Genomic DNA, 17,528 nt, shown 5'->3' on the forward strand with positions numbered 1-17,528 from the left:
GTATTTTAGTTACTAGTTATATCTCTTGAAGTCCTTCATTTCTTAAAAAATATCTACCAAATTTTCTTGTTCTAAAAAAGCCTTGTTTGACAGTCCTTTCAAGTAAAAACTGCCTTCTAAGATAGCAGCTAGTTCAGCTGGCAGCAATATTCAACTATTGTTCCTTGAAATGTATATAATATTTTGATACATTTTTCATGTATTATTTGTCCCATTTTGTTACAGAGAATATTAAGAAAATGCATATTCAGAGGTTGAGTATTAATAAAATTAGTATTTATTGTTTTATTAAACTTTAAATGAAATGTTTTTTTGTTTTACTGTGAATTTTTGGTGGGTGAAGAAGGTGATGACTGACTAGTAGATAGGAGTTTGGAACTGTTGCTTGATTTCTGCTAAGTGTCTTCATTTTCCCTGTTGCTGTTCTTGCACCATCAAGACAAATATTAACATAGTAAAAATATCAACTCTTATTCTTATGAGAAATGGCTTTGGCCTCTTACAATACACTTTTGAGAACTGCTGCCCTAGTTTGTAGTATTATGGATGGGGGAAGAGAGTACAGATTAACACTTCCCTTATTTTGCTTAAGTAGTCACCTGTTTAAGATGTATCTATCTGCTGCCATTAATGGTTTGTACTTTCAACTTTGGGAAATGGTTGACATTCTTGACTCTTGGATCTCCTGGAATGTAGAGTATTCAGGCAGGTATCATCACAAAATGTTTTTATATTAGTGGTAAAATTTAAGAGGACAGGGAGAAAAGGTGTTCTTATTAACCTAGTAAGTGAATAGATATTAAAAGCACATAAATTATATATTTTTACTTTGCAGATACATGTTACATAGAACCTATGATATGTACCCTTTAAGAGACAGAAGATTCTGAAAATACTAGCTAAAAGAAAAGAGAAATTTGAAGTTCATTTTGCTGTTTAACATAGATATAAGACAAGAAACCTTTATTTGTCTATGTAAGCATTATAGCTTGAATACTAAGAGCTTCGGGTCTGGAGTCATTCTGACTTGCCTATTTAAAATGTGAATTTGAGCCAGTTTCTAATAACCTATTTACGATGGTATGGTAACACCTTTCTGGCTGACTTGTTAGGAGCAGTAGAGTCAAAATAATGTTTTAAAGTTGCTAATAATGAGACGTAGTACATAATGGGCTTTTAGCTGGAGGTTGTTCATTTTAAAGATTTTTAACAGAGATTGGGGTTTCATTTGGATCAGGAGTGGGGAGAATTGATGTAACTAGTTTGGAGTTTGTGAGTCAGATTCATAGGCCTGGTACTTGCCACTTAACAAAGATATTCTCACTGCCCCTTACTCAGATCTTAATGTTATTAGCATCAGTGTTATCCTATATTCTGTTTTGTGCTTTGTATTGAAGAATTGTAAAGCTACATGTTACCGTGTTTTGTTTTGTTTTGTTTGATTTTTTGCTTATAGGATTCAGTGGTCCCAATTTAAAGGCTATTTTATTTTCAAACTGGAGAAAGTGATGGATGATTTCAGAACTTCAGCTCCTGAACCAAGAGGTCCTCCCAACCCAAATGTCGAATATATTCCCTTTGATGAAATGAAGGAAAGAATACTGAAAATTGTCACTGGATTTAATGGGTATGCACTTAATATTATTTTAAAGGTTTAGTTTTTAGCAGAACATTATGGATTTTTATTTGTTTTGATCATTGATTATCTATTAAGTAAGTTCTGTGTCTCAGGTGACATTTAGTAGTTAGTGATTTTTAGCTTACAAGTATTAAATAATGAGTGTATCTGTTTATTTATTTAACTTGAACCATGTTTATGGGTGTATAAGTGGCATTTGGACTTTAAAATGGGTTTGACAGTGGAGGCATTCAGGAAATGTTAGTTTTTTCTTTTCATTTTATACGTGATAAAAATCTTTATACTTTGCCTAGAACCTGCATATCATTGAGATGAGTATTATTTTTCTAAATGAAAAATGACAATTTATGAACGTATAAATTACTTAGGACTTCTATTTAAAATTTTTTTTGGAGTTCCTCTTTTACTCCCAAGTAAACAAGTAATCATTTTTAGCCTTTGTAAACATTGCATTAAAAGATACAGTGTATTAAAATAAATGGCTATTTTAAAAAATGTTGCTGTGTGTCATATTCTTTGTCATTTTAAGTATTTTTCTTGGTATTTGTAGAGTTTTCTTTATTGAAGGGAAGAAGTATTTTTGATGTTGAATTGTTCAGTATTTAGATTGATATTAGCGATTTGGATACCAAATTTAATGAATTGTAGATATGTTAACCATGAATTCATATTTGAGATAGGTTTTATTTGAAGAGGTTTCATTTGTAACTATTAGATAGCATAAACAGTCTCATTCTTTTCAGATATTTAAACACATAGGATTTGCAACAAGGTAGTGTAATCAGTTAATCCTTTGTTATATATCATGTTTCCATGCTTTTAAGTTTTGAGTTTTGCTTAAAATAACACATTCTTAGACTTTGGCTTTAGGTATGTTGCAAAAGTGCTTTGTTGGTGTAGAATATATGGCTTTATCTTTGAGCTGCCTTTGGGGGTTTGGGATGGGAGGGACGCTTATTTTGACTTTGTACCCTGTTGTACTTCTGTACACTCTATCGAAAATTTTTTATCTGTATGCACATACTGCTTTTGTCAATAATAATATTTTTTAAAAGCGCATACCCAGACAAAGCCACATGCTTTTTGTTAGAAATATGTTGCATAAGATTTAGTCTTGAACTAAATTATTCAATATAAGAATACTTCTTTGGGATATTTATAAATAGTACACAGATAGTTCTTAGACGTTATAACTCATCTTTTCAGTAAGTTTTGGCTACCATTTAAAAATTAAGAGTCAAGGTAAAAGAGGTCATAATATGCTACTGCTTTGTGAATGGTAAACTAATATAGTTGTGATTCTGAATTAGTAATACTATTTTCAGTTCTTTCAAAATTAAGATTGACTAGACAGATATGTAGACTAAATAAATCTAAATATTTATAATTAGTTTGTAAAGCAGGTAATTAACATACTTCTGAAAATGATTTAAATGGTCATTAAATGCATACCTAAGACACAGTTGCTTTAAAAAATATTTTTCATCTTTGAACCATTAGTATTTTGAACTTACATTGTTTTTAATTTGATTTTTCAAAATAGTTTATGAATCCTTTTTCCTAGTTAGGCAGGATTGAGGTCTTAATCAGTGATAAGTATTTTTCAGTTTTTAATTAACCTTGTTTGTCTTTGTTATATTGATATATTGAAACATGTTCATTTTTTTAAATTTTATTTTTATGTATGAATATATATATATAAATTAATTGGTGTGTTAAAAATTCTGCTAAGAGTAGTGGCTCCAAGTAGCATTTTGGTCTTTTTCAGCCAGATTGAGCATTTGTCCTTCTTAGTATACCTTTACCACTCTTTATAATAGGTCACCTTTTAAGTTATAAAAATATGTTAAAATTTTTAAAAGATCCTTAGATGTCACAGGAGTAGTACATAAAGAAAAGAAAGAGGGATCATATCATATGCTAGTTGTATTTTCCTTTTTGAAGAGCTTTGACATCTATCAGTGCATTTATAGTGGTATCTTCTGTTCATCTGTGTATTTGAAATGACTGCATTATTTTTTATTATACGAACAAGTTTGCTTTATTTCTGTTGGTGGGTGTTTATTTTTTGATTATTTTAAGTAGTGCTTGTAGTGAGCATCCTTGTACGTACTTCTTGTGTTGATGAATGTCACACATTGAATGTATGTGTAGGTTGTTGCTTTTAATTTGTAGAAATGGAATTGTTAATGTCACAGTGTACACATACTTAAAATTTTTATTGAACTGTCAAGTTGACCTTGCAAAATGTGTATTATTTCCTGTGTGTGTAAATGCGGATACTGTAATTCCTTAATGTCATGTTTGTGCAGCGCATGCATGTGCACACAGATTTATGTGTCTTTGAGTGCAGGTGAAATTGAACATCTTAACAGGTTCTTATATTAGCTCTTACAAATTGTGGTTTCATACCCTTTTTTGTTTTTATTTTGGAGTGATTTTCTTATTGGTAAGTTTATTGTTTTTGCTTTTAATTAGTAAAAGCTCGGTTTTTAAATGCTTCATAGTATTTAGTCCTGAAAAAGATTATTCATTTTCTAAAATTATTTTAGTATATTGTCAACATTTCAATTTTCCCTCTTTGAAGTGGAAATTGTCCATTCAGTTGTTGGCTTGATTTCTTGAACTGTAAAATTCTGAAAGACAGGGTTAACCATCTTTTCCAAACAAGGCCTACAACAGTGAATGCCTGAACAGCAGGTTTTCAAACAGTACTGAATAAATCAGTGAAAGGAATAAAAACGTGTTTCTATATTTGTATTTTATTTGTAGTAGTTCATTCCTGCTGTACACAAAGAGGCACTTCAAGGGGTAGAAAGAAATGTAATTTACATTTTTAGTAGTTTTTTAAAAGATACTTATGTGTCGACTCTAAATTACTGACAGTTTAAGAATAATGAATATAAATTAACTGTGTCTTTGCTTCTCCTTTGTCAGTGTTGTTAGATCTTTCTAAATAAGCAGTAAGTTTAAGGTACTGATTGGTTGACTAAAGTAGTGTGGTTTACATGTTTATGAGCAGGTCTAGAAAAAGTACATAACCATTTGATACCTAAAGATCTTTATTGTCACGTCATCTTTCTAAGGCAGGTACAGTTGGTTACAACTGAAGAGCGCTTTTCATCTTTTGGCATGATAGTCTTTCTGAATGTTGAATTTTTTTCTCTAAAGTTAGTTTAAATGTACATGATTGACCAGATTTTTCTTAGTCATAAAAGCTTTCACATTATTGTTTTTTTTTAATTTTTAATTAACAAATAATGTATTATACATTATTGTTTTATATGTGTGTTGCTTACACACAGCGCTTGAAAATTTCTGCACCTGAGAGTGTGCCTCTTCATACTTTTTTAAAAGGTCATGTATGAGATTTTTGTATTCTTAAATCTGGATCATAGATTTAAATTATAATCCTATTTTGATTTTGTATTGTTTGCTTTACAGTTAGTTTGAGATCTCAGAGATGAGAGAATAGGTTCTAGCTATTTGTTACTTTTTTCTCTTACTTCCTTTGACCTATTTTATTGCTGCTTCCAGAATTCTCTTCTGGAGAATTTTTATTTAGGAGAAGTAGAGTTTTTGTATCAGTATTTGTTGAACATATTAAATCTTTTAGCTATATGTGTTTATTTCCATTTTCTTCACTGTCTTTCACTTAGCATAACTAGTTGAGAATTGGAATTATTTAGTAGCCTTACCTCCTCCTACCTCACCTTGCCTTGTCTTTTGATCATATGGTTTGATTTGATGTTCTAATAAAATGTTTTAAATTGAAAGCAAAAGTCCTGATTTTTTTTCTTGACATTTTTGATTTGATGCCAGAACAAGGACAGTTCAGACTACTGTAGGCATTATAAAAGATTATTAACTTGAATGAAAGTGTTGACAGTTGCTACATACTTATTTTGGGATAGGGAGTAGCACAGATACTAGTTTATAATTACTTAACATTATTTAAAGAGGCTAATTCTTCATTTTATTGTTTGTACTTGTCATTTTACATTGATGTTTTCAGTAATCTCAATTTCTGACATTTGATTTGAGGTAGAAAATATATACATAACAATATTTAAGTATGTATATATTTGTACAAATCTAAAGCCTGAGTACTGATAGAGATATTGTGTAGATACTAAGATAAAGATAATATCAGTGATATTTCCAGTGATAATTCTGACTTTTGTAGGACTTAAGAGTAAACAGAACTGAACCTGTTTGTTCAGCCTTAGATAACTGAGATAGATATATATAGATTTTTTATTTTATTTTATTTTCTTAGTGATAACTGAGATAAATTTAAGCTAGTTTTTACCTGAATAGTTCAGGTCAGATTTAAGTGATTTTGTTAACTAAGGCATAGTATAAATGTAACCATTCATAGAAAATAAGGACATAGTAAAAATGACATCTTTATGCGTAAAACTGAAGTTGAGCTGGCTGTTTTAACATTTTTCGTAACAGGATGTCTGATTTTATGGTTGTCTCTTAGTTTTTGTACTCAAACGGCCTGTGTTATATTTTATATTCGCCTCTTTTTCATGAGGAAAGTTTCTTGCATTGGAAAGGAATAAGGTAATCAGTTATCTGATTTTATCTTAAATTCTGAATTAAGTGCACATTTTTCTTCTCTGAATGTCTTCTTTCCAGTTGAATACCTGTATACATTCAGAATATTTGTACATCTTAATGATGAAACATTAAATAGATGAAGATAAATTTTAGTCAGACTGTAATCTCAGCTTAAAATAGAAGATAGGAAATTCTTCCTTGAGGTGTTGGCCTTATTGTCTAAAATTTCTTTCTATTAAAAGTAGCATTGGATTGCTAATTCATGGTTTGATGTCTTTCCCTCATATTCAGCCCCTTTCATGATACTGAATTCTCATTAAGACTTAACGCATATTAAAGGTTTGGGCATACAGAGGGAGAGAGAATCTCAAACAGGCTCCACACCCGGTTCAGAGCTTGATCCCAGGCTCTATCTATCTCATGTCCCTGAAGTCTTGACCTGAGCTGAAATCAAGAGTTGCTGCTTAACTCACTGAGCCACCCGGGAGCCCTGATACTTTTTTTTAATTCAGTGAATGGGGACAATTGCAGTCAAATTCAGATACCGTAACTAACGTTAAAACGTGTTTGTTTCTCTCCTTGGAATTTAAAGGAGTATTTTAAAAGATAGAGATAAACTTTTGGTTTTGTTCCTCTATAGTTGGTCTTTGGGGTGTTTGTGCTTTCTGCAGCCTTCATTAATTAGTGGGTTAAGATCAGGATGATGATAGGAACTAAGATTTAATGAATACCTTATAAAATATTTCAGGCACTGTTAAATGGTTTATATACATTATATTTTATTTAGTCTTCATGATAATCAGTAGTGAGAAGTATATGTTCAGAATCCCTGTTTCCTAGATATGGACATGAAACTTTAACAAGAGAGACAAATTCAACTTGGACACAGTCTTTCAGTGGGCTAGTTGAGTATGCCTTTTTATCCACACTACCTTATAATTTGTACATCAAAAGTAGATCGGACATCAGTGTTCTGTAGTGTTTCTGGGTAATACCATTTGAAAGGACTTGTTACTTTTGGATCCTTTACTTGATGTGGGTTTTTTTCCCTCCCAAGTTTTAGTGGATTTCGTGGACACACCTTTTTTTTTTTTTTTAAGTTGAGAAGTTGAAAATGCTAGCTAGTCCTGTTCCATGTTTCCCCTCACCCAGTTCTTTATGTAATTTTAGTTTTTATCTTAGGATGGCAGGGAAATAAGTAATATATTGCAGAGTAAACAATCTATTCTATTTGAAATAACCCCAAATGTTTTTCTATTAAATTATTTTACAGTATATTGTTCCAATGAACATCCTTACCCATTTCCCCAAATTTAGGGATTCTGGTTCAAATTTTTCATTGTGTGGTTTTTGCTTTTTTCTTCTTGGCACATAGGGTCTTAATTTAGTGATTTTTATTGGAAAAAGTTTTAATATTTTCAGGAGTTAGAATAAACTGTTTTGTATGCTCTATCTAAGGAGTAATAGCAAACCTGGCACAAATTTTTTTGTACCAACCATTCATTTTGGATTTGGTTATCTGGTTTATTCTTATACCTCCTTTAAAAGATCTAACATAGATTAAGTGTTCCCAGGTTCAGACTTACCTCCTTGGCATAAAATTTATTGTTTTGAGAACACTGTACAAAATTTTATTGACATTTATTGTAGTTATTTACATGCTCTGATTTTAGCTTGTGGTAGGATTTCATACTACCTAAAAGGTTAAAAAGTACAACTGTGTAAAGAGACCGTCAGTGCATTTGGCAAGATTATATTAATGTTTCCAAAGGATACTTTTATTTACAAGTAATACTTGTATTTTAGCCTGCTTATGCAAGGGGGTGGGTATTATATGACATTTTAGTGCCATCTATTGGACACTTCGTAAAATACTTTCAAAAGCTCTTGTAAGTGTCTAAGGAGTAAACACTTTTTATCATAGGCTTTTATTGCTGACAGTGCTGTGCAAACATAATACCTTTTTCTCCCTAAAAGCAGTATTATTGATCAGTACATGTATTGTTAATAATAGGCTATACTTTTACTTACCTTCCTGAAGAAAATTAGCCAAAACATGTAAACATTGTTAAACAGACAATTTAAAGATACTTATGTCTTAAAGCAATTTTTAAATTAAGAGAAAATACTGGTTTTTGGTATTTGAAAGAAATTTAGTTGGAGAAAAAGGCATAGATAATATCTGTTGAAATATTTGTCGCTTAAGTATCGTTTGAATATTCTTAACAGTGGGTGCCATTTTGTTTATTTTTTAATCATGTAGACACTTCTGATTGTATCACTGTGAGTTAATTACTGAGGGGATGAACATAGATAGGTGGAGTTTGTGTGTTTAAAGTTTGGAAAGTAATGAACTTGAAGAAGGGGCTGAGGTGCTGGTATACCATTAATACTCCGAAATCCGTGGTGGTACTGCATTTCAGATACGTATATGTACAAATAACTCGTATATTGACACTAATATAAAGGAGGAGATCCTGCCCTTGAGCTTTCAGGAAAGACATTTTGTAAACTCATGTTGTTTATTATGTATGTAGCTTGGGAAAATGTTTCCCTGAATTTTTTAATGCAGTTAACAGTTTCGTGTATTAGCTATAGGTTTTCACTTGTGCGGTGTCTTTATAGGAATGAATAAAACAGACCAGTAAACTGTTTATTAGTAACATTGTTGGCGTGCTTTGTTTCCTTTTTCCATTTCAAAGATTCTGCGTTTTGACTGTGTGTGTACTGCAGTCTGACCATATTTTCAAAAGCAAGAAACCGTATTCTTTCTCAGAAACCCAAAGGAATTTTCTTCAGCAGTCATGGTGAACGTCAAGAGTTCTGTAATTTCTAGCTGCTTCTGAGTATTTGTGGTATCAGACATACATTTAGTTAGCTCTCAGTCTCTTGTTGACAGAATGATAGTTTCTGATTTTTAGGTTTTGATGCTACTTGAGACAAGATAGATTCTTGGGCTCTCCTAAGTAAAATGTTTGTTTTCATATGAATAACATATACTTTATGCCTTTACAAAATTTGTTATAAACCTTATACTGGCTTTTTATAAGAACATAAGAATAATGTTGATGCTGAGGATATGAGGACTAAATATGGTCTGTCCCATTAAAAAATAAACAAGATTTTAAGTATGTTTGGAATAATGGAGGGGAGGATAAGGAATTTGAAGTTAGAGACACTGGGTTTGAGTCTTGGCAGTATTACGTACTAGCTGCTTGCCTTTGTGGGAGAGGGTTATATCAAAATACCAATACATAGTAAAGAACTTTGTGAATATTAACTCTTAATTTGAGGTTTTGTAATTCTCTTTATAAGGAAAGTAAATAGATCTGAATGGCATATAATGAAGTCTGAAGTTTATGTCTGTACTTTTTAGCTTGTCCTATCTAATGCTTTTAGGTTGGCTGTACAGACTGTAATTCTGAGGAATGCTGAAGTGTGAGATAAATTTTTAAATATTTATAAAAGATTTTAGTTCCGACTTACATCAGTTTTGTATTTGATATGATCAAGTGAAAATTTAATTATGGTAAGGCACTTACGAAAATATTGATTGTATTTGTGTGTATTTTACATTTTATGAATCATAGATTGTGTGTAAAACTAACTGGAGCAGAACTCTATCATACGTCTTCATTGGAATCATTTGCCTTGTTCTGTCTGATACTACATTTGTAGTTTTATTTGGAGACACTGTAAAGAAACCTTTATGTGCAAAGGAATGCTTGAGGAAAAATTCCTGTACTTAATAAACTGTAACTTGATTATTATTCGTGTTGCCTCTCTTGTAAACTTTAATCATATTCAGAATGTCAATAATATGTTTCTCCATTAATTTTGAAACTTCTAAATTTTGTGTGTTCTTTTTTTAATTGTGTTTTAAGGCTAGGGATTTTCTTGTTAAAGAGATAGGTGGTGTGCTTATTATTTTGAGTATTTTTTAAGTCACTCATCTTTTCATCTCATTATAGCAGTTTCTTTTATCGCTTAATACATGGGTAACTAGATAAATCTTTCAATAGTAAGAGTAATAATGTTTCTGATTCTCAATAATTAATGACCTCAGACTATAAAATTATATTCTTTTGCAGTATCCCTTTTACTATTCAGCGACTATGTGAATTGCTAACAGATCCAAGGAGAAACTATACAGGAACAGACAAATTTCTCAGAGGAGTAGAGAAGGTATTTATCTTAATCATTGGGATTATATTAAACTTTATTTCAGAAGAGAGCACTGAGTAAGTTCTGTTTCAGGCACCTTTTCTTCAGATAGATTTCCTGAAACATACCTGAAGTTTTTTTCCCAAATTATTTTCCTAATTTGGGAAAAATTAAGTTTTGGAGCAAGATTTAATAGAAGGGACACAGAGGGAGGACTTGTTGATCAGCAAAGTTTGGGGAATGCAGCTTACTGTCTTTTCAAAATTCCTAGTACACATTAGCATCAAAGGCTGTCCAAAGTTCTGGAATTGATATTTTAACTTTAGCTGTGTTTTGCACACTTATTACCCATGGAATTCATTTCTTCATTTCTGGACTTCAGAGGTGCACAACTTTGGAAAATCTGATGAAAAATTTAACTTAGATATTGAGAAAGATGTAGATCAGACTTAAGAATGAAGAAGTGTTGTTTTTTGTCGGTAAGGGATGTTAGTTGTAAGAGAAAGGCATATTGGATCTAGGAAACAGTGTGATGAACAAAGACATCCAGGTGTTTGAGGGAATAATAAGTAGGAAATGGACTTGTTTGAAGTGAAGAACCAATGAGAGAGCCCTGTGAGAACCAAGATTGGACCAGTAGGTTGCTAATTCCCTCTGATTGATCCTAAAACATTGTCCAGTGTTCATTTTATGGTTATAATTCAGATTCAGTTTATTCTACCCTTGGAGCAGGAATCCAAAACCGTTACTTAATGTTTACAACCGATCTTAGGGCCTTACTGGATTAATTTGTTTTGTTGTGTTTCCATGCCCTTGATTTAATGAGATTTCAGAAGGGCAGGAAAGTGAAGTGATTCATCAGTACTTGGTTTGAGTTCATTGGACTTTTAATAATTAGATTTTGGCAATCTTTGAATGAAGAGGCAATCAAAGTAGTCATACCAGGAGTGGTCCTGTCACCAAATCAGGGCTGCAGTGTTTTGTATTTGGGTGACCATGGACCAGTTACATAACCTAAGTCTCAGTTTCTGATCTGTGAAATCTGGATAATACGACTGCAGAAGTGCTGCTGAAAAGCACTTCCTGTGGGTCATACTACACTTTTAATGAATATTGACTATAGGAAAGTCAGTATTTCTGGGAAGATTGTATTATTAAAAAGTCTGAAGCTCTTTTTTTGAATGTATGATACTACTACACAAACTTTTGATTGTGTACTGCTTTTTAAGGAAATTCATTATACATGGCCTGAATACTTCAGTCTCTAAGTATCTTGGCATGATTTCTATCTAAAATAAGACTGCAGTTCCACTGTATTAAATTTGATACATATCAGGGTCCCAAAGTAGCTCCAGTAGAAATAAAATAATACTGGCAGAAGGAGCACATGGTTTAGTAGGTTATTAGATTCAGTGTGTTGTTTTAATTTCTCTTGTTTGATTAAAAATTTTTACTTTTAATCATTTATTTTCTTGTATTAGTAAAATTGGATAGATGGGATGCCAGGGTGATTCTGAGAGCTTAAAAACAGATGGTTAACCTTTATGTCGTAGTGCTTTTCTGTATATTAAAGCATCAATTTTTGTTGTTGCAGAATGTGATGGTTGTTAGCTGTGTTTATCCTTCTTCGGAGTAAGTAAAGAAATTTTTTAAAATTTCTGTATATACTGATTAGGTAATTTCTGATATTTTCTAATATATAAGTATTTAAATTAGGTCACATTTATTTTATATGGAAATGATGCAGGAAAATATTTATAAATACTTGTGAACCTACCACCCAGTCCTCAAGTAGAGTATTACCAATGATACCATCTGTATGTTTTTCTAGTAAAGAGGTTTGGATTAAAGTGATTGGTGATTTACTGTAATCTTAAGATTGTGCATTTATGTACTGTCATGGTACTCAGGGCCCTGAGATCCCATCCTAGATACCTTGCCGTGGCATGTCTGGGGGATAACTCCTAGGTTTGGAATAGTTCCTTGATAACTTTCCTCCTCACGATGGAAAAGTATTTCCAGTTGTCAGAATTTATATAGCAAATTAATGTGTTGGTTTAAGACACAATCCTTGGCACTATTAATGTTTTGTTACGATTGTTTGTCCTGGGAATTCAAGTGGGGTTAGCACTGTCCTACACTTCTACCTACTGGATGCTAATAATGCCCCCTTTTCCCTGAAAAATGTCTTCAGACATTGCCAAAAGTCCACTGGGACTGTGGGGTCCATGAAGGGGAATTGAGAGGAGAATGATGTCTTCTGTTAAGAAACACTGGATTTAGGGTACCTGGGTGGCCCAGTTGGTTGAGCGACTGCGTTAGGCTCAGGTCATGATCCAGGAGTTGTGGGATCAAGTCCCGCATCAGGCTCCCAGCTCCATGGGGACTCTGCTTCTCCCTCTGACCCTCTCACATCTCATCTGCACGTGCTTTCTTTCTCTCTTTCAAATAAATAAAGAAAAATCTTTAAAAAGAAAAAAAGGCACTGGATTTATAAAATATCTGTGATTTTATAGATGATAACATTGTTTTTAGAACTCTAGCAAGAATATACCTTAAATGAGATATTAAGGTAATCCCATAGTTAATGCTATTTCTTAAAGAACTCTGTTTGTTATGTTCTGTGACTGTGAGATTATACAAAAGATCCTTTAGGCCTGTGGCTCTTATCAAAATTAAAGAACTAAAGTGTCTATAATAATGTTTTTTCCTTTTCTCATAGGAAAAATAATACTAATAGTTTAAATAGAATGAATGGTGTTATGTTTCCTGGAAATTCACCAAGTTATACTGAACGGTGAGATTATTGATTTTAATATCCAGAGAGATTGTATATTCCTAATTTTGAGAAGCAGGTTCAATATATTTTCTTAAATAAAATTGGGCATTTTATGGAAGCCATAGAATATACTGAACAATTAATTTGGTAACCCTGAAATCTTGAAAGTCAAAGTTAGAGTAAATACTTCTGTGATGTGTTCACATAAGCAAACCTTGGGAGGGTGACTTCTTACCAAAATGAGAAAATGATATTCTTTATCTTATCCTAGGTCTAATATAAATGGTCCTGGAACACCCAGGCCACTTAATCGACCAAAGGTTTCTTTGTCAGTCCCCATGACAACAAATGGCTTGCCTGAGAGCGCAGACAGCAAAGAGTCAAACTTACAGCAAAATGAGGACAAAAATCACAGGTTTGTATGCTATTTATATTTAAAAACAGAATGTTTTCAAAATAGGTTGGCATTTATCCTTTCAGCACTCATTATCTACTGTATGCTGTTGTTTTGAGAGACACAGCAAGGTTTTAGTGTGGTCTATGGCTTCTGGACTTTTTCAACAATAGCACATGATGAAGATAGTCCTAGAGAAGCTTAAAACTGCTAATTTATAATAGCGTCTTAAGAAAGTAAAGTGATTATAATGCTTTCTATTTCTTGTTTTTGAAAGTAACCTGAAAAGAGAAAAGGTTTATCAGAGCTGAAAATTTTTAGTTATTTCTCATTGTAGATCATTAAAGGAAAGCTTTTATTTATATCCCAAAGCAGACTAAACAGGTGAGAGGTCTTAATGAGTATGTCCATCTGGAAGACTTGTAGTTCTCTTATGGAAAGGCATATAAGTTACTGGGAAATTGAACAGAAATGTCATATAACTTGTTGACTAGTTCTAGTGGGAAATATTTGTGACACAGTTGAGGTTCCCTTGAAATTATTCTCGTGTTTCTCTTTGTTCAGATGTTATAATTTAACTTTGACGCTGAAATGCAATTTTAAAAATTATTAGACCTTAAAAATGAGAATGTGGAAGATGAAGGAAACAGTCTTATTAATGACATTTTAAAAAAACATTTACAGTGACTCTGAATCAGAAGGTTCCTCAGTGAGCCCTATAAAAAATAAACATCCTGATGAAGATGGTGTGGAGGCCGAGGGGCATGAGGTAAAAAGACTCAGGTTTGACAAAGAAAGCGAAGTCAGAGAGACAGCCAGTCAAACATCTTCCAGTGAAATTGCTTCGGTTATGGTAGAAGAAACAGAAGCATCGTCATCATCTCAGGATAAAGACAAGGAAAGTAGTTGTACCAGGCAGCACTGTACAGAAGAGGATGAAGAAGAGGATGAAGAGGAAGAAGAAGGTATTTAGAGACCATCTGTAAAAGGGTGGAGTAAGGAGATCCTCAAATTCTTGTACTTCATTTTGCCTGAAAGAATTTAACATAATGGAACTCCTTATAATGCTGATGTTGGGCTTTTCTCCCACCTGTATGTATTTGCTGCTGAGTTTCAGGGGATATGATTTGAACTGTAGAATATCAGAATTCATGAAACTTAACTGTGGAGGTATTTTGAAAATAAAATTTAACTACAACAACATTTGCTTATTTTTAGAGTCTTTTATGACATCAAGAGAAATGATCCCAGAAAGAAAAAATCAAGAAAAAGAATCTGATGATGCCTTAACTGTGAATGAAGAGACTTCTGAGGAAAATAATCAAATGGAGGAATCTGATCTGACTCGAGCTGAGAAAGATTTACATTCTGAAGGTAGTGCAAATACAGGCCCTGTAAGTAGTGGTTCTGATTGCCATGAGACAGAAGAATTAGTAGGATCCAACTCCAGTAAAACTGGAGAGATTCTCTCAGAGTCATCCATGGAAAATGAGGACGAAACCACAGAAGTCACAGATGAACCAATGGAACAAGACTAACTATTGAGAAACATGTAGATGCAGTATTTTACATACAGTTCTGGTTTTACACTGTATAAAACTTTTATGTAATAAAGTGGACCTTTAGTTTTACAAGAGAAGCAGGTTGTAAAATAAAGTACTTTATGGGATAAATCCTGAAAGAGTTGTACATGTAAGAACTGTGAATATCAGCTCCTCTGGGTCCTGCGTACCGCTGACTTTTTTCTTTTTTTTTCCTTCTCCTGGTCTTGTCAAATCAGTGGTTTGTGTATAGATTTTTTTTTTTTTAAAGAATTGAAGTTTTTAAACTGGAAGGTAATAATTATAATTTTGAAAACCTTTTGGAGATTATCACATTTAGTTTATACATATGCAAGAAATCTTTCTGTCTTGTCTCTTTCTGACAACTCGAGCAGTTTTCATATTTTGGTCATAGTTTCAACATTTTAACATGTGAATTATAGGGTTTCATGCTGGCTTCCAGATTTTATTGTTTAACTATGTACAATGGAACTTTAAGTCATATATACATATATATATATATTATTCTAAGGGGGGAAATGTTCTATTTTTCTGTTTCTATAAGAGATGAATACAGTGAATACTTTTTCTATTGGTAATGATTGAGTTCACCTCTTTCAGAAGACAGTTTCAGTTTCTCTTCTGAGTAATTAAAATAAAATCTGGCCCTTGTGAAACCCTGGAAATAAGTCTGTTGAAATACCAGGTTAAACACATTCCAAGAGATCTGTTCTAACTAAAATTCTTTTGTATACTTCTGAGGTGCCTGAGAAAAAGACTTCATTATTTATGAGAAAATACGCTTTATCTTGGAAACTGTGTTCAAACATTAGCTTACTATTTTGTAGAATGAATGCTGACATGAGACCATCTCAGAAGAACCCGGCAGGTTCCTTGACCTTTTGCTTGCTTTTCTGAACATTGTGAATATTACACATTTCTTTCTAAATTATTCTAGAGTATGCAAATGTCAATGGTATGAAACCCCACTGTACTGGAAGAATTAATATATTACTATAGTAATGTACTGGAGCTAAATGACTGAAGCTTTAGGGGTGCATAGAGACCACCATAATTTGTATGACATTTTGAAGTGAATTAAATATTTTTGAACATGCTTCTTCGACAGCCAGTGTTATATTTTTCAGATTAACACAAAGCACAATGATTACTCTAAACTCAATATTTTCAAATTCACATATTTAAAAGTCATGCAAGCTGCAACTTCCCTGTCAAAATTACTGGCTGCCAAATTTATACCTGTTTCTTCAGCTGTACCTTTTGATATTTAGAATTTTTAAATTTCTGTAAAGTAGATTTTGTAGAATGTAATGTGTTCACTGCCTTTGTGAAGCGGTATATAATTGTATAATTTCTGTGTGTAAACTGAATGCTTGGGCTTTCAATACAGTATTCATATAAAGCAATAAATATTAATGTTATGAAATATTCGAGTACATTTTTATCAAAATACAAAAGAATCCCTTTTTTAGTTTCAGATACCTGAAGTACACAGATGAACTTATAAAACTGATGCAAACAATTTCTGACACTGTATCATAATCTTTGGGGTGATGTGGGTGGCGACCACAACTTTTGCATTTTGACTACTTAAATTGCAATGACTAAAATTACCAAATGATTTGGCTCCGTTTATGTTTATAGGGTAAATATACTACTGACTGACTTGACTGTCAGGTTCACAGCAGCTTGATGATATATTTAAGAATATGTCTAGTAGTTAAAATAAAAATTGAATATTGATTTACTGTACCCAGGAGGGGAGAAAAATCTCACATTGTAAATTTTTAAAAATTTTTTTGCAAAAATGTTGAAGCCAATTTTAAATGTGACATTCATTTGTAGTGACCTATTGACCTATTATTTTGTTGAGGGATATTTTGCCAATGAGAACAGATTTTAAACATTTTAATTTTAGAAATTTTGAAATTTTCTTTAGGATATTTATGAAATTATTGTCAATAAACATATTCTTTAAGATCCTGTGACCTTTTGATATTTTTTGTTTTAATTGTGCCATGGACCATTTGTAAACAAATCAATTTACTTTTGTTGGTCATAAGTTGAAGATTTAGCGTCATGACTTTGAGGTCTGTGGTTTTATTTGTAAACTTGCAATTGCTATTTTTGCAAGGGCAAATGTATTTCTTTATTAAATAAAGTACAATAATGGTGAATGTACCAAAATGCCATCACTTAACTCTATGAGAGATCTGCATTTTAATCTATAGTTTAATAGTTTTAATATTTATTAGATATTCATATGTTGATCATAGATCAAACTTGTTGCTGTTCATACAGATAATTGTAGAATGCTCACGGAATATCTCCTTTAGGATAGGTGGAATACTTCTGTAGTTAAACTGGGAAACCTTGTTCAGCTGGTTTAAGATACTGATGCCCATTTGGAAGTAGATTTCC

At 32.3% G+C, this 17,528-nt stretch overlaps 1 protein-coding gene across 2 annotated transcripts in view; it reads left to right on the forward strand.

Moving 5' to 3' along the window:
• Positions 1 to 17,288, forward strand: part of PPP4R2 (protein phosphatase 4 regulatory subunit 2) — a 51,614-nt gene extending 34,326 nt beyond the window's left edge. For both annotated transcript variants that reach the window (XM_032325104.1, XM_032325098.1), the window contains exons 3-9: positions 1,457 to 1,627; positions 10,300 to 10,393; positions 11,967 to 12,004; positions 13,095 to 13,169; positions 13,423 to 13,566; positions 14,230 to 14,510; positions 14,764 to 17,288. In XM_032325104.1, the coding sequence (XP_032180995.1) occupies positions 1,457 to 1,627; positions 10,300 to 10,393; positions 11,967 to 12,004; positions 13,095 to 13,169; positions 13,423 to 13,566; positions 14,230 to 14,510; positions 14,764 to 15,083 (1,123 nt within the window). In that variant the 3' untranslated portion in view covers positions 15,084 to 17,288. The remainder of the gene's footprint in view (positions 1 to 1,456; positions 1,628 to 10,299; positions 10,394 to 11,966; positions 12,005 to 13,094; positions 13,170 to 13,422; positions 13,567 to 14,229; positions 14,511 to 14,763) is intronic.
• Positions 17,289 to 17,528: the final 240 nt, after the last annotated feature.

The sequence above is a fragment of the Mustela erminea genome, chromosome 1 (genome assembly GCF_009829155.1).
Source record: "Mustela erminea isolate mMusErm1 chromosome 1, mMusErm1.Pri, whole genome shotgun sequence".
NCBI lineage: Eukaryota > Metazoa > Chordata > Mammalia > Carnivora > Mustelidae > Mustela > Mustela erminea.